Raw genomic sequence first — 26,257 nt, forward strand, 5'->3', positions numbered from 1 at the left:
ACTCTGAAAAGACTCATACATGCAAAATGATTCCCTCTCCCTGCTTCCCTCACATTGGATTTGGTGCAAGGAAATTATTACGGGCCCTGAGTAAGAACTGGTGCAAGGATTAGCACACAGCAACAGACTTAGGAAATGCAGGTTGAATTCTCTGCTCTGCTGCTGTCTTTCTTTGACACCCACCATACACTCATGCCCAGCTCCACAGCTTGCTCCCCACTGGTACTCACAGACACTACACCAAGATCCACTCAAAGCTGTAAGCAACTAAGTCCCCCAAAAGCTTGGCATTTTCTGGGCCCGTGTATGCAAAACCACCCAAGCACCAACACCATCCCATGGCCAAGGATCAGACTGGTTCTAGGAAAAAGCTGAGGTCTGTCTGCTTTATGAAATTACCTTCTTCCACAGGCAGGGCAATTGTCAAAGCAAACCTGACTTGAGTATCAATATACTGAGCTAAGGCACAATTTGGTATTCCTCCAGGCATGTTTTCTTGTGTATTTACCTCTCCCATCACTTTCTTATATTTTGATTTTCCATGTGATGCTACCATTTTCCTCGTCAGCCACCAAAACCAGAAAACTATGCCCAGAACAAGTTAAACTCTTTATATGCCAGGGCACAAGGTAACTTTCCCCTACCACTCCCCAGTCCCATGGACCACTTAGATAAAAAGAAATCAAAGGTCAAGCTTGCACAAATTAAAACACCTTTGTTCAGTGCACTCTTGTGGTTAAGAAAAATCAATTGGAAGTTCGTTCCTTCAAGAAGGTCAACATATTCACATGCCTTTCAGCATCTATGTCTACCATCACGGGTCAGGAAATAAAGCTAATGATATGGTAGCATTCATGGTCCAGTACACCCATTTCTCTTAAAAACTTATTATGTGGGTGCTTCACACAAGGACAAAGTGAGGACTGGGTGAGCAAAGTGTCCCCTGGGTAACTTAAGAATTAAAAGCCTTTCCATTTTAAATTAGAAATGTGAAGCTTTATTGCTACAAATGACTTACAAAAGCTACTCTTTTAAAAACAAACAACAAAAATGAACAATCTAACTGGTTATGATGCCTTCAAAGGCATGAGGCCAGTTCCATTAGCTGTGGATCTGACCCAACAGGCTTAATACATCTGCAAGTACTAACAAGAGGGAGCTCAGGTCTCTTTAACATTCAATCAGCAGCCTGTGCTGCTTTATAAATAGAGAGAATAAAACATTACATGGAAAAAAAATGTATGAGTGAAGCATTTCACTTCCCTATTATTTTTTTTTTTGGCATTCTGTGGTTTCGCTACAAGACTCCAGATGCACTTCATGACAGTCAATAAACTTTGCCTTGGCTTCAGTCAGCTGAAAACTCTTTCCTCCTCCATCCCATTTGGTCCCTTTTGCTACATTAGCCAAACTAGCATTAAGCGTATTTCATTCCACCTCAAATGCTGACAAGAAAATTACTCAACTAATAGGGTTTACTGTGGGGTGACAGAGGTACCAGAACAAAACATGGCATTGTGTTGTTGAAGACAAAGATGCAGTGTAAGAAATCATTCAGACTAAATGGGAACGGCAATTACATTTTGCAATTAGCAGAAATGGTACCTCCATGCAGTCACTTATGAAAATCTTTTACAAGGATTTTGTTCCAAAGCAAAGGGTCAGTTGAGGTTTCTTCTCTGTAACTCCTTTCTTCCTCCAATATATCATGGTCTGGAGAATTGAGATTCAGCAGGTCTACCCCACAAACCCTTAGTCACGTGAATATTCTGTGACTTCCATTTTTAGACATTTTCTGCATAGCAATTAACTTTCTTCTTCTCTCCAAAAATCAATTAAAGGAAAAAAATAACCCTGAACAAATCTCTTCAGCTGATTACTCTGTCAGTGTTCACAGATGGCAAAAATAAAAAATATTTGAGATGTTTTTTCTGACTTTGCAAAAGACTATGTGTATGTGTTTCTCTAAAAAAGAATATAAAACAAGAATACACTTTAAGGAATGATCCATTTCATATAAAAGCCATGTCTTTTTATTTTCCTTTGCTTTGCTAGATGGTCCCTAACCCAGTTGTATAGAACGCTAGTTAAATCAAAATACACTTTTCTTGTGTGTGTTTTCAACACGGAAACTCTTCCTGGCTTTACCTTCTTGGGACCTAGCCTGTACCAGAAATCCAGGTATTAGCTGGGAACTCTTACAAAAACACAGACTTTTACCCAGACAGCAGAAAGCTTGCAGAGTTTATAGTACCATACCTGGGGATGTGATCAGAAATATCTGTTTTCTGGCAGCTGAGCCACATATCCACATTTGGTTCATCCTCACAGCTCTGAACTGTCACTGATGATCACAAATGGCTCCATCAATCTACTTCCATGCAAGCTGGGAGACCAACTAGGACAGATACGACCTATCCTATTCTCTTCCCATTATAGCCAGAGGAAAAGAGGAATGATTTCAGAGCTCAGTCAGAAAGATGATAAGCAACATTTCTCACTTCCTTTCATACACACAAGTGAAAGTCTGGATCCATGCAGGTGTTAGTTTGCATCAGATATAAGTAGACACAAGGCCAGGCAGGGCTGGGCAGTGGATTTGTGAGAAAGGAGAAACTGTGGCCCTCTGCATTGCAGTGGAAAATACTCAATCTCCAAAGACAAGGCAAGGTGTGGATCCAGAGACAAGTCACTCCATCACTGTCTGGAGAAGCCTTAATGGAACTGAGGGCTGCCTGGCAGCCCTGCAGAAAGAACATGCCCAGTGCACCTGAGCCCACAGGGAAAGGAGAGTGCCAGATGATGGTTGAGAACACCCGAAGGGAGTGAGTAAGCCTCCAAATCAGCCCCTGCAGACTGAAATCAACCCCTTCATACTGACACATCTCCAAGCCCTTCTTTGAATGCAAGGCTGAACAGGAAACCACTATAACATCCCCAGTACTGGTGCCAGTGCAACAAGATGCCTGAATGCTACTGCCACTGTTTCCCTGTGCTTGCCACCTTTCTGATTTTCCTCCGCTTTATCCCTTGTTATCCTGGATCACACAGCCCATCCAAGTGCTGTGCAGCCTGGAAACAACATCTCAGCCACATTAGCAATTATCACCAAAGTGAGAAAAATCTCTGTGTATTAGAGCGTGTTCCCTCCCTCGAGCACCACTCACATTAGTCAGTGTAATGGGATCTTTCAGCAGCCACTCTGCATCTTCTAGATAACTGATGTGATGTGGCCGTTGCCATGGTAACGTTGTTATTGTTAGTATTAAAAAGCAGTAAGGAAAATTGTCCTGCTCACACTCAGAGGAGTCCTTTCTCTATGAGTTCCTTCTGCCCTGTGGTAACTTAACAATTACAGGAATACTTAAATTTATTTAGTTATTGAATGGGCACAATGAAGAGCCCCATGCCATTTTTTTGGGATTCATTCCTTTGCAGGTTAGAGGAAGAACTATCAGCATAAAGCAATAGCCTACAGGGGAAAGCAGAACACCCTATGGAGAAGTTTGCAGGAACCATGGCATGGAAGGGAAGTTTGGGATGGGGGAGCAGGGGTAGCATAAAGAGAGGAGTGCCACATGTGGGACTGGGTGTGCGTGCAGCAGAGCAAGGGAGAGTTGCCACCTACACAGGTGCAATGATGATGTGCCCTTTAAAAGCCAGGGCAGGGTGGGCAGGTAGGTAAATGTATGCATTCAGGGAAATGAGGCATTTCTCAAAGCAACGCTCACAATGCAGTCATTTGGCAGTCCAGAAGCCACACAGCAACTCTCTGCACCACACGATATAAGACACTTTGTGCTCTCATCTTAGTTGATCCTACCTGCAAAGAGAATGTGACCACAGACCTGTTCCCCACCTTCCTCCACAAGCGTACAAGCCCAGGGCTTTCCCTTCTGATGAATCGTCAGTGCCTGTCACATGAGGATCCTTCCACTACAACATCTAGCTGAATACCCCGGGGATTTGATGGGTCAGATTCTAGTAGTGCAAGCAGGGGAAGCATCTTCCATTTCAGCAAAGCTGTTACCAACAGGAAATCAAGCCCTGGACCTGTTCCAGAAAAGTCTTTCTTAATTAGAAGCCAAGCGTTTCACATACTGGCTTGTTTTTGATAATGAACAATTACTGCATCAATGTCTGTTTTGTAGGGTGTGGCTGGAGACAAACCAATTTTGTTCTAAATCTTTCACACTAGGTCAGAGGAAAATAATTGTTTCAGTATGAGCATTTCAATAACAGAAACATTTGAATGGGTTCCACTATATTTTAAGAACCTGATGAAAAGTGTGGTGAATAATTACATTCACTGGTTACTGGATCTGCATGTATCAGAGCAGTTTCAGAGTGGAGGGAGGAGAGGAGATCTAATGGTAAGAAATATATTGTCATTGCATACCCAACAGAAACGGCTTACACAGCCAGAAACTCTGAAAATGGATCTTGCCAACTTGTAGCAAAAAGAGTGAAGTTCCTAGTCTTCTTCAGTGAAGTAATGATCAATACTTGCAGATGATTTTTCCAGGTAGATAAATTGTTCATAAAAAAATATCTTACATATCTCAATTTCTCCTCCGTACACCCACTCCCAACTTGTTCTGTTAAAGACAAGTACATAGTTTAATTATTCAAACTCTGAAAGACCGATAACTTCAACTTTCTTAAAATGATCCATGAAAAGGAAAGAATTGTGAAAGACTTGAGAAGTCAGGTAACTATGGTGGTAACTATCACCCAGCTAATACTTCTTAAATCATTGTCTCCCTGAAAAGGCAGTAATGAATAGCTTTGTGGCATTTAGTGATAACAGAGGTCAGACTGGTCACATGTGAACTTACCTGTGTAATAAAGAGAGCAATTTGTGCAAAGCCAGTAACTGACAGGCAGTTACGTGTGTCAACCCAATACTCCACATTGTAAGCCTATGCTGAAAGACCACTCCAGCACCTTTGCTGGTGCCATCTGGAGCGAGAAAAATCTGGGCAAACTCAGGGCTAGTATAGGTCTACCTACACTCACTGGGTCTGACTGGATCAAGCACAAAATCCATCAGCAACTATTTTCCAGCTTGTTTCTTCTTAAGCAATGTGCTGATGTCTTGAACACAAGCTTCAGCTAAGTGACAGTCAAGAAAGTGGGGAGAAACTCATTCTTCACCTTATAAATGCTTCTGGTTGATTTCTGTGTTTTCTGTACTGGTTGGAAGACAAAAGGAATCACTGGAAACCCTGTCCTCCAGAAGCAACAAGACTTCATTCAATGGATAATCTGCTTGAAAAGCAAAAGAGCATTTGATCTCATTTCAGTACTGATAGAAATAAATAAGGGCAGAAACTCACAGGAATGATGATACTCACATATGAGAGATTGTTCTTAAAAGCTGTAACATAGGATATCACTGGCAAAAGGAAGCCCTAAGCCCTACCTCAGATGAAAAGGTTTAGATCTGTTGTCCCACAGAGGAACATTGGCAGGCCTTATCTCATGTACCTCAGTGTCATCACTGGATGGCAAAGCACAGCAACATGAGCTACCTTCAAAGCATGCCAAATGGAAAGCAAACACCAGACACTGTTCCCCTCCAGACTGAGAAACTTTGGTATACATCGTTACTGCAAAATAAGACCTTTGCAGTTCAAAAACTTCCCAGAGGGACACACACTCCAAAAGCATAAACAGACTGGAAGAGGCAAGGACTATAACTCACTGCCAGACAGCTTAGAAAAAATGTCATTGCTTCTCTGTGGAGGAGTAAAACGATAGAAGAAATTTCTTTTATGTATGGATGGCTCAGCCATAATGCTGTTTTAGCATCATTTTCTTGTAACCTATCTACACACAAGCACTTAAACATTTGTTATAAACTATGTATGGGGTGACTCATCAAGTTGAAGAATAAGCCTAATTGGTCAAACTTCCAGGACACTGTGTGCTGAGCTATAGAGAATCATAATCTCATCTATTAGGAGATGTGACAAGTTGCAGAAGTTATCTAAAATTCCTGGAAGAGGTAGTGTGAAATAAGAACCATTGCCTAGGGACGGTCTCTTCTTTACGATAATTAAAGAGCTCAGATCTGTGCTATTCTGAATGGATGAAAAATATGCATGCATAAGCTTAAATTCTGGCTTTGGCTTGCTCATGCGAGAAAGTTGTCTAATAATTCATTAGCCTCTTCAATAAAAGATACCCAGAAGGCAGAATAAAGGGCATCTGTGGATTTGACTGCCATGTTCACATGGTCCCAAAATTTCCCCCAGAGATCCTGCCCTCCTGTATAATGCAGCTACATGACTCAGAAAAAAAAAAAGAGAACATCGGAAGAGTTTCCTTCTTCCCTGAGAGCATTCCCATACTAAGTGACCAGAAGGAGAGAGGAAAGAAAAACACTTCATAGACTGAAACAGAAATGTTAAAAACCCCTCCAGAGAGGTTATTAGCAGGCAGGGAGCACAGTAATAAAAATGGAGTCCAGCAGCATTTTTCCACACACACTCATTTAATGACATTCACTTCGCCATACTTCTGTTTGAATTGATGATAATTCTACTGTTTGGGTGAAAAATAAAATACGAGACATATCACTCTCTATTCTGCAGTAGCAGATAGGAGAGGACCTCTTGGCTATTTCTTTGCATCTTCTTACTGTCCTCTCTCCCCAATGTACAGGCACGTATTGCTCCTCATACACAGACTAGTAGAGTTGTAGTAGCAAAATGGCACCCTATGAAACCCCTGGAATTCCAGCATTGTTGTGGACTCAAGCTAGCTGTACATGCATTTCCCATACAGATCTCACGTATCATGAATGCACTAAACCAACAGACCATCTACACGTGGATGGACTACTGGCCTTTCCCTCCACCATTTCTCTTCCAGAAATCAGTGGGATGATTTACTTGCTTCTGACACTGTATAGCTACCAACAGTCCAGCTCAAGTATAGATGAATACTTCCATTTTAATCAGCATGTTAGCAAGAAGTTGTGGATGATATTTCCAACACACCACATACTGGAAGGCTATATGAAGCAACCAGCCAGCAAAAGAAAATATGACGATCTCATTTATGCTATTTTTTTCAACCTTTTAAAAGTATAGCCAAACTTAGATAATGTAAGTTAAGTATTTACTATGATTTCTTCTTACAAAAAGCAAATGTAAAATGATTTCATCAGTACCAGATAATAGGCCTGCTTGTAACCAGAGGGCAGTATTTTTAATAACTTCACTAAAAATAGGCACTGGTACAAAAATGTGATGCAATAAAAAAAAAAGTACAAAATGTAATGAAATATTACCTATTATCTCAGCTCATTTTTGTCAGGAAATAATACTACAAACTTAATATGATACATGGAAGCCTTATGAAAAGCAGGCAAGGAGAAGCTTATAGTTTTATCCAGTATTAGATGAGAGGCTGAGTGATTAATAAGTTGACATTGAAGAGCACAGAATGGAAATCATATGGACTTTAGGGAAAGGAAATAGCTTAAAAAGGAAACTGTCGTGCTGCCAGGCTGCATAGGAAGAGGCACAGCTCCCACAGCCATCCCCACCACACTCCAAGTGGGAAGGCAGCTTAAACCTCTGTCAGTGCTGTGCCTCTGGCTCCCCCATGCCTGTGGCTGTGCGGTCCTCGTGCACACACGGGTGAGAGCAATGGGAGAACCACGCTGAAAACAGGAAGGGGAGAGGAAAAAACACATGAAAAGGAGAGGTGTGACTTCAACACATGTTGAGTGTTTGAAGAATGGGAAAAATAAGAAGCTCTGTAGGAGGAGTAGATGAAATGTGATTTATGCATAGCAGTGGATTAGCTGTATGTCTAACTTAATGGTCCTCCAGCATACATAGTGTGTAAGGATGAGATGCTCTTGATTGCTATTTTAAATAACAAGGCCAGATCTTTTGATGGGATTGAAACTTCATTTTACACTGACTTTAACACTGCTCAGGGCTGCAGGATTAAGTTTTAAATACCCAGTGAAGCACCACTACTTACAATATCAACAATAATGCCACTTATTGTGGGTCACAAGCCAATACATCACTTCCAGGAGATTCTACATTTACTGTTGTTTCTCAGGCACACTGTGTCTGGTTCTGATTTGTACATTGCTCACATTGGAAAACATCTGCTGCGGTTTCCAAGACTGGGGATTTAACTGTGGCTAATTTGCTGTTTACTTTACTTTACTAGTGGTACCAACAGAGAGTCACTATTGGTGGTAAAGAGGTACTACACATGCAGTAAGATCAGTGAAGAATTCAATCAAAATCAACAGCATGTAAGCCCCTGTTAAGTAATTTAGATGAGAACGTATGATGTCCACTGGAAAAAAAAAAAAAAAAAACAAGCAGCTATAAACATTTATTCACAGGCCTTTTAAGAATAAATTATGGCTTTAAGTATCCTGGATGAAAGCAACAGAATTGTCCTCATGAAATATATGTTAGTGAATTTCTGGAAAAAACAGAAACGGTGCCATTCTGTAGTGCTTCAGAAGAGAGTAGCTAAACATTTCTCCTCTGAGTAAGTTGAACAAGCCTTATCATGAAGTTTATCAAAGATGAATGTTAACAATTTTTTCTGGATCACATTCCAATTTTAAAAGTGATAGTTTTTTTCAAAATTACTAGAAAATAATTACAATAAATTTTTTATTTCTTGCAAAACTAAGAACTGGGCCAAATGAAAGACTATATAGTTACGTGAGTCAATGCCTGCAAATTATCCAGGATGATACCCTTTCACAAAAATTTATAAACCTAATCCTAGTTTTTCAAGGAGGAGGATTACAGAGATGCACTGCCTACTCTCTGTTTTCTACTCAAAACATTGATATTTCCTCTGACCTTGGAAACGTGAAATCAGATCTCATTTTTATCACTCCCATGCTCCGTGGTTTAGGAAAAGCACCGTATCTTCTCAATGAAAAGGAAAAAAATACTAGCAGCTACACGCCTGGAGTCTAATTTTAGGAGGAACTGAGCCATTCTAATATGCTGCAGTCAACAGGAACTGAGGGCACTCAATAATTCATGAATTTCTTTCCTTGTCTGAGTAGAGCCTGTTGAAAATTTCTCAAGGCAACATTTTTCATCAGAAAATTCCAATTCCTGTGAACCAACACTGCTTATAGGACAGGATATGCTTGGATACCTGTCTAATATCTCTTTTTATGCAATTTGAAATGGCTTTTAATCTATAATAATATAATTCTGTAATAATAAAATATTTTAAATATGGAAAGGGTTGTTTGACTACAAGATAAAAGAACTTTTTAAATGCGAAACAAATTGTTTCAATCAATCTTCACCATGATTTTTAAATTATTTTTAAACACAAATGTTTGAGAGGGAAAAAGATTCAAACCTGTTTTATTTTCAATTTGGGCTAGAAAATATTTTCATAACTTTTCCCGGGAAAAGAAAAACATTTCCTATCTACTTATGAAGGCATTTTCATGCCTGTCCTATAAAAAAAAAAAAAAAACACCAAAAAACCCAGCTTTATACTCGTGCAGATAAACCTCTCTTTGACCCTAGTGATGAGAGGAGTGTTAAATCTGTTATGTCTTCACTGTCACTTTCATTCAGTTATTTTAAAATGAATAGCATTTGCATCAGAAGGCAGCAGAATAACTATTTCTTACCTTTAGCCTTTCTGTTACACCATCAGTGAAACTGACTGTGAATTCAGCAATTTTGGGCACTCTGAGTTTTCCTTTGTTCTTCTGGTCGGGCTGATACTCTGTTCTGGTTTTCACAATTACCTGGAAAATATCAACACTTTTAAGGTTTCTGCACACAGCAGACATTGTTTTTCTATGCAAACCATCCCTCTGGACCTACCCAAGTATCTCAGAAAACATAAATTACCACAAACTCATCATACCCTCAGGAAGTAAGAGAGACAGATAGGCAGATACACAGATCTAGGACAGTGAATTTAGCACACTGAGTCTTGAAATAGCTGACAGCAAAATGTTTGACACCCACTTTTGCTTACCACTAGACATATAATTTTTATATCATATTCAACAGGCAGAACACTCAGAGTAACAGCCCATCCTAAAGAAGAGCCTCACTTATTAAAAGCCCCATCCTAACAAGTTCCACTGAAGCCAATTTAAATTTAGGCTATTTGTTCAAGCTCCAGATTATCAGTATTAATCTCATACCATCACCTTGGATTCTCCCCAGATCTCAGTGTCATTTGCTGACTAATCTAGGTCCTACTAATCTTATAAAAATTAGGTGTCTAACGCCAAAGGAGAAGTCGTTAAGTGGCTTTTAAAAGGGTACAGTCAAATTACCAAAATTGCATTGTCAATCTACACTGAATTTATTTATAATCTAGGATGACCCTAAATATTTTGGGTAAAATGCACCCACTGCAAACACAGAAAAGGTAACACCTAGTGCCAGCTTCTCCCAGAGAGGACAAGCATGAGGGCTGTACTCTGAAACTAACGGCCCTTCAGAGGAGTAAGCATATCCGTCCCATTACACACCAGAATCTTAAAAGACCCAGGGACAAGGTCCACAAAGCATACAACAGTTTGCTGTGGTTTGCAAGGTTCAGATAGGTTAAACATAAAAGGATAGAAAGAACATCTAAGCACTTGATCCCAGGGCCAACACTTCTACTTTTTGGCCTCATATTCTGAATTGCAGGACTACACAGCCATCAGTCGTGCCAAGGTGAAAATTAAATATTCCAGGGGTGGTGACTGTTCATATGAGAGTGACAAGGGTGGTCCTAAAGCTCTTTGTTAGAAACAAAAAGTCTTAAAGGATTGAAAAATTAAATGATGCACAAGGTTGAGTTACCAGCTAATGAAGAACTTATTTCCAAATTAAGATAGTAAAGTCTGGTTTGAACCAAAGAAAACTCCAGGTATTTAATCCTCCTGCACTTAATGCCATGTGAAAATCAGAGTGAGAGAAAATCAGCGTGGAGTCATAAGCCAATTTTCTGGATTCAAATGCAAATCATTAAAGACTGATGAATATTTACATCCTTCAGTGAATCCTTCTCAGTAATATTTATTACAGTAGCATTTACAACATTAAGGCTTGGGAAGAAGAGGGGACAAAAAGCCGCCCAAATATTTATTAGCATTTTGAAACTCAGTATTTCTGATGGCACAATATAGATGATGGGAAATGACACATGGGACCAAGCTTGATTTGGCAGGTTTGGGATGAACCCTAACCCTACTATTGAATCAAACCCCACTATGTTGTGAAATGCAGTCCAGCACAGTGGAGACCAAATAAAGCTTCCTCTCCAGCCAAGACAAACTGACCCAGGTTGGCTGTGAATTACCAACAAGCAATAAGTTCATTTTCTCACTCAAAAGGAGGCAAGTGCACTCAGGACTTCATGCAGCTGGCCCCCAGCTTTCCAGTCTCCTTGCTGGCCTTTTATAAACCCAGTACAGTAAATTACAGAATGTCAGCCATCAACACCTGCCAGCCAGTGTTCAGAAACTGCACTCATTCTGTTTTCAAAGCTAGCAGTCACAGGATCTAATTCACTCAAATTCATGCTTCCTGTTTGATATAAATCTTAGATGCAGATTGCATTTTTAAATATATGAGGGTTTTTCCACAAACTCTAATGTTACGTTGTAATAAAGGACCATGAAGCAAGAATGTAAGAAAAAAAAAAAAAATAAAAGCCTTACTTGTTCCTAAATAATTTAATCTTCTTACACTCTTTGTCATTAACACCAATTTTCTTACAGGTATTTTTTAACTGTTGTCACATTCAACCAACATCCTACAAGCAGGAAAGTTTGGATTATGATGTCTACAGGGATACAGCATGAGACTGAAAATAAACTCACGCAGCCCTTCACAAGGCATCAGGTTCAAGTCTAGTAGCAACATCTATCATGTCTGTGAATAAGTAAGCTAGCTCAGTTCCCAGACAGATCAGAAGCTACTTGAAACCCAATTTGCTGACTGTGCCAGCAGTGAAATGTGCACAGAGCTACGGTTATCCTGCTGGTCAGTGCTTCACAGATAAGTTTGCAAGGGTATCAAAAAGCTTTAGAAGAGGAGGTAAGAAGTACCTTTGCTAAATGCCTTTTGGCATTGCAAAAGCTAAATATCTGCACTCCAGAAGTATCTGTCAGACACCTGGTGGAATTACTCAGCAGAAGAAAGACAGGGCAGCCAATAGGGTCTCCTCTTTAAAGGAAAGCACAGAAATAAAATCATAGAATCATAGCATCGTTTAGGTTGAAAAATACCTTTAAGATCAAGTCCAACAGTTAACCTAACACTGCCAAGTCCACCACTAAACCATGTCCCTAAGTGCCACATTTACACCTCTTTTAAATAACTCCAGGGATGGTGACTCAACCACTTCCCTGGGCAGCCTGTTCCAATGCTTATCAACCCTTTCGGTGAAGAAATTTTTCCTAATATTCAATCTAAACCTCCCCTGGCACAACTTGAGGCCATTTCCTCTTGTCCCATCGCTTGTTACCTGGGAAAAGAGACCAACACCCACCTCGCTACAACCTCCTTTCAGGTAGTTGTAGAGAGCGATAAGGTCTCCCCTCAGCCTCCTTTTCTCTGGGCTAAACAATCCCAGTTCCTTCAGCTGCTCTTCATCAGACTTGGGCTCCAAACCCTTCACCAGCTCCACTGCCCTTCTCTGGACATGCTCCAGCACCTCAGTGTCTGTCTTGTCGTGGGGGGCCCCAAACTGAACACAGTATTTGAGGTGGGGCCTCACCGGTGCCGAGGACAGGGGGACAATCACCTCCCTAGTCCTGTTGGCCACACTATTTCTGACAGAAGCCAGGATGCCATTGGCCTTCTTGGCCACCTGGACACACTGCTGGCTCACATTCAGCTGGCTGCTGACCAACACCCCCAGGTCCTTTTCAGCCAGGCACCTTTCCAGCCCCTCTTCCCCAAGCCTGCAGACTTGCAGGGGTAGTTGTGCCCCACGTGCAGGACCCAGCACTGAGCCTTGTTGAGCCTCATACAATTGGCCCGGGCCCATCGATCCAGCCTGTCCAGACCCCTCTGTGGAGCCTTCCTACCCTCAAGAGGATCAACACTCCTGCACAACTTGGTGGCATCTGCAAACTTAATGAGGGTGCAAGTGATGACCTTGTCCAGATCACTGATTAAGGTATTAAACAGAACTGGTCCCAGTACTGAGCCCTGGGGAACACCACTTGTGACCGGCCACCAACTGGATTGAACTCCAGTCACTACCACTTTTTGGGGCAGGCCATCCAGTCAGTGTTTTACCCAGCAAGGAGTACACCCATCCAAGCCATGAGCAGCCAGTTTCTCCAAGAGGATGCTGTGGGAAATGGTGCCAAAAGTCTGGATAGGCAACATCCACAGCCTTTCTCTCATCCACCAAGGAGATCAGGTTAGCCAAGCGGGACCTGCCTCTCATCAGTCCATGCTGACTGGGCCTGGTCACCTGGTTGTCCCGTACATGCTGTGTGATGGCAGTCAGGGTGATCTGCTCTATAACCTTCCCTGGCACCAAGGTCAGGCTGAAAGGCCTGTATTTCTCCAGATCCTCCTTTCAGCCCTTCTTATAGCGTGACAAGATGACAAAGGACAAACAGACAACTCAAAACCTGTAGTGTGGGGGGTAGCGTTCAATACTGTGGCAATAACAATAAAAATGCAATTTTGTCGAGGGCCCAGGGTGCACATTTAGAAGAAAAGAGCTACTTCTTGTTCAGCCTCCTACAGTCTAAATAAATAAGCCTGAACTTGAATCCTACTTTTGCAGCAATGATCACTGCCTCTCCATCCAACAAGCTGCCATCAGGATGCCCACACAAAGGCTTCTGGAAGTTGAGTTGTGTTCATCACGCTCCTTGAGCCTCTTGCACTAGTGAGACCACTCCAGTCAGGGCTACCTTAGCAGTATCCAGAGACAGGAGTGAACACTGTCAGATGATAATACACAAATACACACACAGCCCCCACATGCAGTTTTTAGTGGAGCATTTGCTACACTGACAGCCTCCCATGTATGTGTCAGTTGTGAGTGTCTCTGAAACAAGTTTAAATGAGAGCTGGTCAAAATCCAGAACTTTTCTAAAGCACAAAGTATTATACTAAGTGCAACTTTAGAAAAGGGATAATTAATCTTATAAAGAATTTTTTCTATGCTTTTAGCATTATTAGTTTTTTTGCTATTATGGTTGTTTATTCTCTTTTCATTTCCTAGTTTTCTGATTTGGGTTGGGTGGGAAAGAAGATTTGCCTGCCTCCCGTTTGCTGCCATCACTCCTTTTTCACTTTTTCTTTCCATTTTGTCACTGAGAAAAAATTCCTGACAGTAGAGTCTTCCAGAAATTCTAACCAAATTGCTGTTGGATGTACAATAATAAAAACCCCACTGACTCCACAGTCAGTGCAATGATCAGCATTCATTTATCACTAGCTGCCCCAGAGCAGTTCCACCAGAGCCCAGGATCCCACTGTTCCAATGCAAACAAGGTACATTCATCTCACACCATGACAGGTTTCCTAGGAGAGCTACTGGTGTTCATTACAAACCACAGCAAACAGAATGATCCCCATTCCCTCTTCTTGTCCGTTCTGCAGCTTTGCTGACTTCAGTAGAGTTATTCTTGATTGAAACCAGAAAAAGGGAGTATAAAATTGGGGTCCTGTGTAGGTTTCAATTCAAAGCAAACTGAAGTGAAAGAAATGTCCATCTCCTCATTGCCTTCTCTGCAGTGCTGTTACGGTGGAAATGAACTGCTATAAGGGGGTAATTTCCAGAGCTGGCAGTAATGCTTGGCTGTGCTCTGGCCTCCTGAGCACAGACAATAAATGCAAACAATTGAACCAGTGCTTAAACGGACAAGTCTTGAACACTCCCCAAAAAGAAATTAGCCCCCTCTCCACACTCACTGCAGAAATATTGTCCTGCCCACTGTCTGCACTTGCCTCCTTGAGCTCTCACCTCCTCCTACATGGTTCCTAAGGCTTGTCTTCGTTCGTACTCCTCACAGCAAGAAGGGTCTGGCTGGTTTAGGTTGGCATCCCTAACCATGAGCTTACTGGAGCAGAGAATTATTGTTGTTATTATTTTTTATTCATCTCATGAAGCAACCCGCACACCTGCAAATGAATATTACAGATCAAGAACAGTCCCATCCACTTTTTGAATTGTTTGAGCCTTTGCAATTACTGGCTAAATACCTTTTGAACTTTTTTTGGACACTTGTCAGCTTTTGTGTTTCGTTATCTAGACCCTGATCCAGCACCTGCTCATGTCTGTGCCCCATTTTGTGTGTCGTGATCATCCACCAAAGAAAGCGGCCTCCCTGACAGCTTAGTCCAGCACATCTGTAGTCCTTTAAAGTCTGTACTGTAGATGGAATCCAGATGAATACTAGCTTGGGGGATCTCCCTGAAAATTACGTTGCTGCCATGACCTGTTCGTAAAGTTTTCACACTATTTCCCAGAGACCCTCCACCTTTAAACTGCAGAGAGACTATGCTGTTTATGGCAGAAGCAATAAAGGGGACACAAGTAAATTACTTGGGACTTCTTCATTTTACATCTGAAATAAAACTGTTCTTTGAAAGTTACTTCCTAGATGAAGTTTGCAGACTGATTGTAAGAATACAGGAAGAGAGAAAAGGGCTTCCTCAGAGCAGCAAAGACACATTTAACATTACAGGAAGCCACACTGTATTCCTTGCAGCTTCCTCCATAACCAAGTTTATCTAGCATTTGAAGTCATTAACTTCCAACTCAACAAAGCACTTAAGCATGCAAGTAGTCCTATTAACATGAGCAGGATTAGTCAGATATTTAAAGTTAAGTGTGCATTTAAGTGCTTTGGCCAGATCAGAGCTTTATCTGGCTTCAGTCACCTTTCCACAGACAGTTATAATGCTGATGCTCAGGGCTCCTGTGTCATTCTTTGGCAAGATCACTCAAAGCGTTTTACATACCAGCATGACCCCAGTATCCCCATACTACTGATGGAGGAGTAAGGAAAAAAAGAGGAAAAAAAAGCTTAGTCATGTGTTGAGTCACACCAGCAATTGGTGATTAAGTCAGGAAGACAGACCATGGCTTGCTGCTACTAACTGTGCACCGTGTTTTCCCAGGTTTTAATTAACTGAGTGATATAACTGTATGATATAAATACAAATATAATATAACTGTGCAATATAAATATAAATTGAGTGAAATAAATATAACATTCTTGGGATTAGGGGCTAGCAAGATACAGCTAGAGTGGGTATGAAGTCAGAGGCTCTATGGAAAATGGCAGCTCTCTGCAGAATTGTTGTCCTCAATCATCCTAATGATGCTGTTTGCTATTACATTTATTGAGTCCTAAACCTAAATGCACTTATTATTCTAGGCTTAATGCTAGTGACACCACTGGAATCAATAGGAAACCTTTCCTCCGCTTTAATGAATGCAGGGCCAGGCAGCTCCTCTGTAGTGATACTTTGGAAAATTATAGGTGTGCTGAGGTGAGAAACAACAGATGAGAGTCTGCGTACACCAGCAGGAAATCCATCATCGACAACCTTGAGAAAGTAAATAGTAGGAGACTGCTGGGAAATCTAGAGATTTTGGATGCTGAAAGGAAAAAGAAAGCGAGCTTCTAACCAACTGGACTATATTAAAGGCATTTGCTTTGAGGAGGAAGGAGCGGAGTAGATGTGAAATGTGACAAATGGAAAAATATCACATTAAGCATGGAACCTTAAAAAGGATTTTCCTGCAGTAGGATGAAGTAAGTGTTTCAGAAAATGAACTGATATGAATTCTGAGTCTTGTCTCAGCCTGGCTAAATGTAACATCATTTATTGCCACTTTATATTTGTGTTTCAGCTCTATGGTTTTCCCTGAAGAAATGAGTAATAATATTTAACATAACCGGCATTGTGAAAACTTTAAATTATTCATTTAGTAAAGGACATGCAGCCCTGCTGTAATTCCCACTTCACTGCCACGATGCATGTAATATATTGTGGTTCAGGTGCTGCAAAGTGCAAACCATAAAAATTTAAAATACTACTTCCCGGGCTTATTAATAATGAAGAGTCTCTCACTCAGAGTGGCTTTCAGATTGACAGAAAAAATAAACAAAATGTGTTTCTCCTACCAAGGAGAAAGGTATCTTCCAAGTTCAAAGCTGGACTTTGTAGTCCCATCAAATGGCTGTAACACCCCCATCAGTTTCCATGTGGATTAGTCACGTTCACTTTTAAATTAAAATGAGACTCTCAGCTTCATTCCTTTCCATGCCTTTCTTCATTACTTGCAGAGTGAGAACAGAAAATATAAGCTTATCACCGGCACCGGCATCGTGCTTTCCGTTGCCTTCATTACCCAACTGAGCATCAGTAGCTGAGAAAGACCTTAGACCGAGTCCCAGCTGCAGTGTGCTGTCCAGGTTACTGCTGATAGCAAAATGGTGAGCCCCAGTCTTTGCATTAAATCTGCTGTGACTGAGTTGGTTTCTGTCCTTATGTGCTAGAAGCCAAGGGATGCCTAAAATTCACCCCTGCTCACATACAAAATTCTGAAGTGATCTACAAGCTCTAATCCTCACATACTGCCAGCTTCAAAGAGCAAATGAGATGTGCACATTGCCAACAGTAGCTGAAGTTAAAATACTTAGCAGTAAAAGTATAGGGAAAGAGATGGAAAAATCATGTTTCAGAGCTTAAAACAATCTCTTTCTTTTCAGCCTTATGATGAAACACTGATAGCCATGAGCAGCTCCACACCTGCTGCAGCATCTCCTGTACCTCCTTCTGACTCTTGCACTGGCTGAAACAGGACATATTGGACTGGGTAGACCAGTAATCTCAGATTACCTGGCGATCTCCATGCTGCAAATTCCCAGATTATTAGACAATTAGGTCTTTAAAAACTTTCCCAAGCAATTATGACTATGTCCCATCCTATGGGAGAGGTAGCTATGCTTCCAAATCTACAGGATGAACATGTCTCAGCATGCAGACTTCCCAGAAATTAGTATTAAAATTGGCATTTGGGATGTATGTAATGGTAGTCCCTGTGGCATACTAGTCACTATTTGAATACATAAAATGCCTGGGGAAAAAAAAAAAAAAAAAAAAAAAAGACAATTTAAGAAAAGGATGCCCTGGGATCAAATCCATAGTCAGTGGAGAAAGCCACGGTCTGTAGAAACACTCTGCTTTTTTTTTCCCCTGTATCAGCTCATCTAATGGGTGTTGTGCTAGTTTCACAGAGGGTGGTAGAAAAAAAGTGGTCTCCTGAATCAGTGCCAGGAGGATATTCCAGGCATAAGGAACATCACAAAAGGACAAAGACAGCACATGTAATCAGTCCTGGCATCACCAATGGAAGACAGCACAGAATGCAAAGGCTGAACTGGGAGCTGAAAGCAGCTGAGAAGGGAAAGGCATAGCTCGCAAGCACAAAGAAACTTGGAAATCATTCAGCTAAGTCTCCCTACAAACCCCTAGGTGGCCATAACCATCAGGAACCCACAGGAGGCTGCAAAGGGGTGACAAAAATTGATTTCAGTAGATTCAGCCAGGAGATTGTATAGCAAAGCAGACAAAAGAATCAATCACTCAGCTGTAGTGATGGTAAATTGGCCAGGGTATATCAGCAGAGCTCTATTGATTTAATCTAAACTACACTGATTTACACTAGTCAAGAATCCTGCCTAGCCTTACTTTCCAGACCAGTAAGTAACTGGTATGTGGCTTTCACTTCACTGTCTTGCTGAAATAACTTCCACCTGCAGCAATGGGCTTTCATACTAGAAAAAAATAATAGATTGCAACAGGCTTTGCCAAACATCCATACCCTAACACACTATTCCTGTGTTCATTTCTGCTGTTTCTGCAGAATGCCGCTCTAGAAATTGCAATGCAGACATAACTGGGTTTAAGAGAGGCAACGGAGCTCACAAAACCAGGCACAAGCTAGCTTTAAACTGCCTAATTCGGACACTGATAACAATGCAGTTAAGGAAAGAAATTTCTGCACAGGCTACACAAATCCCGAGATTTTCTATCGTTGAGAACTGCAGTAGCAACACGCTATCTGTATGCAAGTGAGGCAGTTGAATGCTACCCCAGGAGTGTGCGAGGGCTGCGAGCACATGCCTGGATTGCAGCGCAGTCCTGCCGCTGCGAGTGGATCGCCCGCAAGCGGAGGTGTTCAGTGGGCCAGGGGAAGAGGCTAGCTCAACAGCAGCTATAGCCAAAGAAGAGGAGAATGAACTGCCAAGAACCTCAAGTAGGGCTGTCCAAAACATGCAAACAAAATCAAAAAGGCTACTCCAGAAACTCTGCACTGCCAAAGTGTGCATTGCTGCAAATATTTATTACAGCTTAATGAGCAGAGGCAGTGTTTACATTCAAATACACATTTAGAGGACAAATGGATTTGCACAGTGCAGGAGGGGACAAATGGCAAAGGAGAGGAAGGGTCAGACTTCTGTTTTTGTGGGTATTAGGCAAAGTATCCCAAGTGGTGAAAGGAAAGGATAGGGACAGGCAAGACAGCCTGCCCATTCCTTCATATTTGCAATGCTCTTTTTATTTCCTTCCTTTCTTTTATTCAAGCTTTCTTTTCCTTTGCATCCTTCTTCTCCCTTTTACTCTTCCTCCCTTTAACTGCCACAATTACTAGCTCTGTCCCATCTCTCCTTTTGCCTTTTGTTCCATCCCACCAAACTCACCAGCAGCATGAGCAGGAGCACAGACGCCTGCCCCCGGCTGCATCAGGACCCCCCCGCAGACAGCAGCAGGGAAGGCTGAGGTGCCTCTGGCCCCACCACATGTAGCAGCACCCTGAAACCAGCTCCACGCTGCCCTGACAGCATGTGCCTTCAGGCTGCCTAGAGCTGCCCTGCACTGCTAGGCTTTGCAGAGGGCAGACTGACATCAGTATTTCAGGACAGAGCTGCAAGTAGTCCCCTAGGTACAAAAGCACTCATCCGACATACAATTAATTATGCCTGCTCAGCTGGCCAGGACAAAACATTATTTTCTGTTAAACCGACAGGGACAGGCTGTGAACACAAGGGACCCTCCTGATTTTCAGGAACTCTCGATTACTCTGTGTAAACGTGTGGCCTCAGTCACTCAGAGAGGGGTGCGACCAGGGAGGGCAAGAGGCAGGAGCACAGGATGGAAAAAGCATTTGAAGAGAGCAGTTCAATCTATTGTTTTTTTTATTTCTTGAGTTGGATGTCAGGAATTTGTCACCAGAGAAATTATTTTTCAAGCCTCCAGATGCATTCAAAATAAAGAACAATGGACCACACGATAAGCCTTCTGCAGCCTTCACCACAAAAGAGATGCCAGATATATTTTTCAGCCCTGACAATAACTTTCATGCACTTTCATGTTATGTGAAATTAGGATTTTTACTACCAGAACAGAGGCATTTCCTGCTGGATTATACTGAAGCAAGCCTGTGAGACCAAAGGGTCCCCAGTTGTTGGTCTCATTTAAAATTTCAGTGAAGCAGTATGGTCCCTGAAAAGCTGCATATCTTTTAGCATTATCATTGCAGAGACACATAACAATTACAGCCGAAGCACTTTGTCTATGCCTAGAAAACAAGTGAACAGCTAGCCTTTTCTCTCTTGGTTCTAAAAGAAAGAAGACTTATTTTTGCTTTTTGAATAAGAAAAAATGAAATTCAGAGACGTGAAAAGCCAGGTCAAGGGCTTTTCACTGGTGATAGCTATTATTCCTGTTACATGGATGGATTTCAGCAGAAAGGCCACGCAAAAATGATTTAAGAGCGTCTATGTCTGCCTTCTGCAAATGCTGCCCCAGCAACAGAACAGGGGGCAAGGGAAATGCTTGAAGATAGTCAGTAAATATAAATACACAGCAGGCTTAGCACGCTAGGGGAGAAATTATTGTCTGTGTATATTTCTCCCCTTGCAGCCATACAACTGCTGACAGAACAACGAGAATGCTGATGCTGCAGGAGGAATAGCACAAGCCTTGGGAGGAGACATCCTCATCTGGTAGAAAGAGAAACAGTCAGTCCAGTGACCAGTAATTTTTAAAAAAGGTTACCAAATTCAAGCTTCCTGAATTCCTGCCTGTTATTTTTCCAACAGCATCAAGGTGGAAGTCAGGGGAGACTGCTAATCTCACAGTGCTTCAAAAAACAAGCCTGTTAGGGAAGAATCCCTAAAACTACAGCCAACAAGTTTAAGCATACCTTTAAGGAAGCGTTTCCCCCTATCACCCCCCACATGATGCCTTACAATGAAGGAACTATCTGAAAAGAGAGGGGCTTCAGGGATTACATCACAAGAGCAAAAGCCTCATTTTTATATTCTTTCACTGAGACCTTTCTCAGAAAGGGGAGCCAGAGAGACAAAACACTTTGAAAGAAATGAAGGTACACTGAAACACCTACAGAGGTTAATGCTGAGAGTCACTTTGAGTGACTCTCAGGTGATCCAGTTAAAAAATATCCTTACAACGAAGAAAAATCAAGTCTTTTAAACCCATAAAACACAATTTTCAGTCTAGATTCCGTAGGCTTTGTGAGGTGTTTTTCAGGATCTGCAAAGGTAAGTATACTGACGAACAACAGGTTTGTTTTTCAACTTGCATGCAGGTGTCTAAGACTCAACTGGAAAAAGCCAATAAATTAACAGAGCTTGCAAACCTCTGCCATGCAATATACACGCACCAGATGAAGGTAGTAAGAGCAGTTGTGTTTCCCAGCACAGACCTAGTATACTCCTGGATTACTAGCCATAGCTGGCACTACTCCTCCTTTACCAGACAGGCTGAAGCTAGAGCAAGTACACAGCCCCAGGCTGCAGGCAAACCTCCTTGCTCTGGTTTTGATGCACCCCAGATTGCCCTGGACCCAAGGTTAGATCCAGATTCATTGTTCACAGTTTCTTAAACTAAAATACCCACCAATGGTGAAGAAAAGCCCAGAAAGGGGACTATTTAGCAGGTGTGTTTTTTCTTTTTTTCCTCCCTAGATTCCACTTCTAGGAAAATGCCAGGGCGCGCCAGCTCTTTGTTGCAGGGCAAAGGGCTGTGATGCACAGCAGCCGCCGGCGGGCAGGGAGCAGGGCCGGGAGCATTGCCGCCTTGCGGCTGAACACCAGCAGCAATGGGTTTGCATTGGAGCAAACAAGCGAGCAAAGCCCTTCCGAACTGTTGCACCTGGACCTCAACACCAAAGCTGGCTTGGGTCTGGTTATTTATGCAGCATCCCATGCAAGAGGTACAGAAAACACCTTGGCTTATACTCTCGCTCTCCCAAGCTAAAAATCAACTGTTGGCAGGTATTAGAAATAGATACAAAACAGTCAAATTGATTTTAGGGTTATTTTTTTTTTTTTTAACGCTGCCTCCTGACTGCAAGGCAAGTCCAAACAAGAATACACTCTGAAAGACTTGAAATCCACATCTACTCTTCCTCAGGCTCACAGTATGACTGCATTCAGTAGCAGGGTTTCCTTCCTAAGTACAAAGCTGAAATTTCCCCCTATCACTTAACCTTTGCCCAAGATTTTCACCTGAGGCTCAACTCTGCCCTAGGGTGAACTCACCCCAACATAATCTGTTCTACAAAGAGCAAAGGAAACAGATTGTGAATTATTTGGCTTTTATCATAAATAACCTCTCCTTGTGAACAGATCTCCAGTTGCCGTTAACTCCAGGCCTACGGCACATAGGAGTTGAACCACAGCCTACAGAAATCAATACCATTGACTCTAATGAGTTCTGAATCATGCTTAGCACTCCTGGAGATGCATCCCGCACTGCCAGCAAAGAAAAATATGGATGTCAGTAGATGCATTGACAGTAATGTATGCTAATGAACGTAATGTAACCTAACAACATGTGAATTATTGATGTAGGCATGTTTAAACAGAAAAATCAGCAAGGAATCACACCAGACCAATACACTCCGGTGTTTGTTCACCAACAGGCAATTGGAACATGGTGGTAGTGAGAACACTCATTACCACTTTATTAGCTTGAAAGGATTTTTGTTAGGATATCCATGTCTCACCTGTTACATGAGTCATTTAAATTTCACATTGTGTGACACTGCGTGATCTCAATGAGACATTTTCACTAGCATCAAATGAGCTATTTTTACACAGCTATAGTTTCCTCTGAGCTTTTCAGATGTTTATGATAAATCATACTGCTTTGCCTGAATTATTTTGTTTAATATTTATCAGTCATAGATATGGGCTGGCTTAGCTTCTCATTCACAACAATTCATGGAAGTGTAACTCTCCTGAATGCAGTGACGTTGCTCCTGATTGCCATGAGGCACATGGAGAATGAAACTAGCTCTCCTTTGTCTGGCACGGCTCTGGTTCCCAGGATGTCAAGGCAGTTGACTCAGCTCTATCATAAAATAAACATAGTTTGTCTATTTAGACAGTTTTATCACATCCATTATCACGTTCTCCAAATATATTTAGAGAAAATTCATTTTGTACTACAGTAAAAAACAGGATATATGTTCAATAATCACCAGTGCTAATTTTACTATTATTCTATTATCCTGTGAGATCTAATCATTCTGTCTGTACTTTTGGGTGAGTTGGCTCCATCTCTGTGGCATCTGGGAACTACATTGCAGACAGGCTTTGTTTTTGTAAGCACTGTCGGGGCATACAGATTTTTACGGTCTCATCATGTCCTCACCAGGTTATACTGACATGCATCATCACTGCATCAATATAGACAAAAGATTTCCTACAACATATTGCATCTAAAACACCCCAACTACCAAACCGCAGCCAACGCCAGTGCACATTTCTGGACATTTTAGTGCAGCATTCAGTTCTGAGAGTACTGAGTGGGCAGGGGAGAAAGCTGTCCCCTGGCTGGAGTCAGTCGGGGAAATCAATCCCTGGATTGCTTCATCACCACCTCGTGCATGGGGGAAATCAGCCGCTCTCTTCAGAGAAACCAGCATCCTCAATGCCCAAATAAGCTTTGCAAAGCCATGGAGAAGAAAACAGACCTTATCTGAGATAATTAAAATAGCTGCTTATTTCAGAAGAGTTATCACATTACTCTCAATGCAGGCAATTAATCTTACTGATAACAACACATCGTAAGCTGCTCCTCAATTTCTCCAGCACTTGCAAGGGAAACACACTAAGCCTTTTTCAGTTGCATTTATGAAGAATATCTGAGGCTTTTTTGAGGAGGGAAGGAGATGGGGGACGGATGCGTGCTTATCTGCCATGTTAAAACAGATAAACACACTATGAAAGAGAACCCCTTTTTATTTATTGAATAAACGTTATGCCACAGTTGGTGTCATCACAGACCAGTAAGTCACCAGAGCACTGAAAACCAAGGGGCATGTATGTGTGCGTAATCATGCAGGAGCGCCATTCGATTTTGCTTTACCTTTTCCGGAGCCGGGAACTGCAGGTGATTTACTTCCAAAGGCGTGATCAAAGGAACTGTCTGAAAACCATCTTCGTTGGATGGTTGTTTGCTGTTCTTGTCGTTCAAATTACTCCCCAGCTTCACCATTCTCGGACCTTGCTTTCCAGACCTAAAACCAGCAAGATGATCAATGTCACAAGGGTAGCGGGAAGGGGAGGATTTCTGCCTCAGCCTGCTCGGTTTGACTTAGCTTATCGGTCACCTGGGCTTTTCCGCCTGGGTTTCCAGACACACGGCACCACGCCTTGACTTCACACATGCATTTCGCTGTGCTTTACGCAGACACCCCACAAACACCCCTTAAAAATCCCCATGGTGAGCCCAAACAGAGCTGCTCCCAACGCGCCGACACCACAAACACCACCGAAACAACCGCAAACATCCACGGGGATGAGGCACATCTCCCACTGGACCCGGGAATGCTTTTTCCTGCCCCCCCCCTTTTTTTTTTTTTTTTGGCACCCCCTGTGAGGGTGCAGAAGCCCTCCCTTGCAAACCCCTCGACCCTGGGGGACTTGGGGGTCCCCTCCTCCCAGCTCCCCCGGGGGCAGCGGGGCTGGGGGTCGCGCCGCAGGGGGGTGATGCTGGGGAAGGGGGGCTGTGGGCATCCCCCCCCGCGCCCCTCCCGCCGCCCCCGAGCCCCTACTTACTGTAAACCACGCGGTCACTGGCGGCGGCTCGGCCCGGGCGATGCGGCGGGGGGGGGGGGGGGGGGGGAAAGGGGGGCGGGGGAAGGCGGAGGCAAAGTGGTGGTGGGTGGTGGGGGGTTGCGGACGGGGGGGGGGGTGGAGAAGAAAAACGATTCCGTTAATTTTTATTTGCGGTAATGAGGCGCGCGGTGCTGAAGGGACAGCGCTGCGCCCTGCGCTCGGCTGCGGCTCCGCAAGCGCGACTGAGGGCGGGCGCGGGCGGCAGCTCCCCCCCCCCCCGCCCCCCCCCTCCCCCTCCCGCCACACACACACACACGCGCGCGCACACACACACACACACACTCTCACACACACACCGCCGCCCCCCCCCCCCCCCCCCCCGCCGCGCGCGCCCGCCCCGCGCCTCCGCGCGCCGCCGCGCGGCCTCGGGCACCCCCTGGCGTCCCCGCCGCGCACGGCCGCGCGCCCCGGTGGGCGATGGCGCCCCCTGCAGGCCGGCGGCGGAGCGGGAAGGGGGGGGGTGTGGGGGTGGCCGCGGGTGGGCTGTGGGGCTGCAGGAAGGCGTTACAGGGGCGCAGCTGCGCGGGGGTGGAAAAGCGGGGACGGGCGGGGGTCCCGCGGCAGCCGGGGTGCTGCCGGGAGGTGCGGGGCGCGCAGAACTGCCGTTGCACAAAGGCCGGAGAGGGCCACGTGTAAGCTGTGACACTTCCGCGGGCGCAAATGCAGTCGCAGCGAGGGTTGCGGTGCTGCGAGACAGGGCTGGTGCTGCTACCCGGTCAGGTGGGCACCCCTTTCCCCCACGTTGCCGGTGACCGCTGTGCCCACCCGCGGGTGGCTGCTCTCTGGTGCCCGCTCGGACGCTGGAATGGCCAGACAGGAACAAGCCACTGATTCTGCTCGGCTTTGTACAGGATCCTCCTCCTATTTCCAGAAGCCACACTGGTAACACATCACCCCCACAAGAGGAGGTACCGCCGCAAAGTGCCAGGCTGGCGTGCCAGCACACACAGTCCCACCACCCACCGTCACCGAGATCGCCAGCCCGGCAGGACGAGGCTGAAGCACTTTGTCTGGAGGCACAGGATACTTTGGGATGACTTTAGCCCGATTTGTTTATAAATATAGAATTTGCCT

The 26,257-nt window shown here is 43.4% G+C and overlaps 1 protein-coding gene across 2 annotated transcripts in view; it reads right to left on the reverse strand.

Annotated features, from left to right (window-relative positions):
• The window catches only part of NSG2 (neuronal vesicle trafficking associated 2), a 38,548-nt gene extending 13,136 nt beyond the window's left edge, over positions 1 to 25,412 (reverse strand). The window contains exons 1-3 of one of the 2 annotated variants that reach the window (XM_033006107.2): positions 25,124 to 25,412; positions 24,432 to 24,582; positions 9,659 to 9,778 (exon numbers count right to left, since the gene is read on the reverse strand). In XM_033006107.2, the coding sequence (XP_032861998.2) occupies positions 9,659 to 9,778; positions 24,432 to 24,560 (249 nt within the window). In that variant the 5' untranslated portion in view covers positions 24,561 to 24,582; positions 25,124 to 25,412. Of the gene's footprint in view, positions 1 to 9,658; positions 9,779 to 24,431; positions 24,583 to 24,675; positions 24,886 to 25,123 lie in introns of those variants that run through there. The other variant, XM_033006118.2, reaches the window with a different exon arrangement.
• Positions 25,413 to 26,257: the final 845 nt, after the last annotated feature.

Source organism: Tyto alba, unplaced genomic scaffold, assembly GCF_018691265.1.
Source record: "Tyto alba isolate M040663 unplaced genomic scaffold, T.alba_DEE_v4.0 Super-Scaffold_17, whole genome shotgun sequence".
Classification (NCBI taxonomy): domain Eukaryota; kingdom Metazoa; phylum Chordata; class Aves; order Strigiformes; family Tytonidae; genus Tyto; species Tyto alba.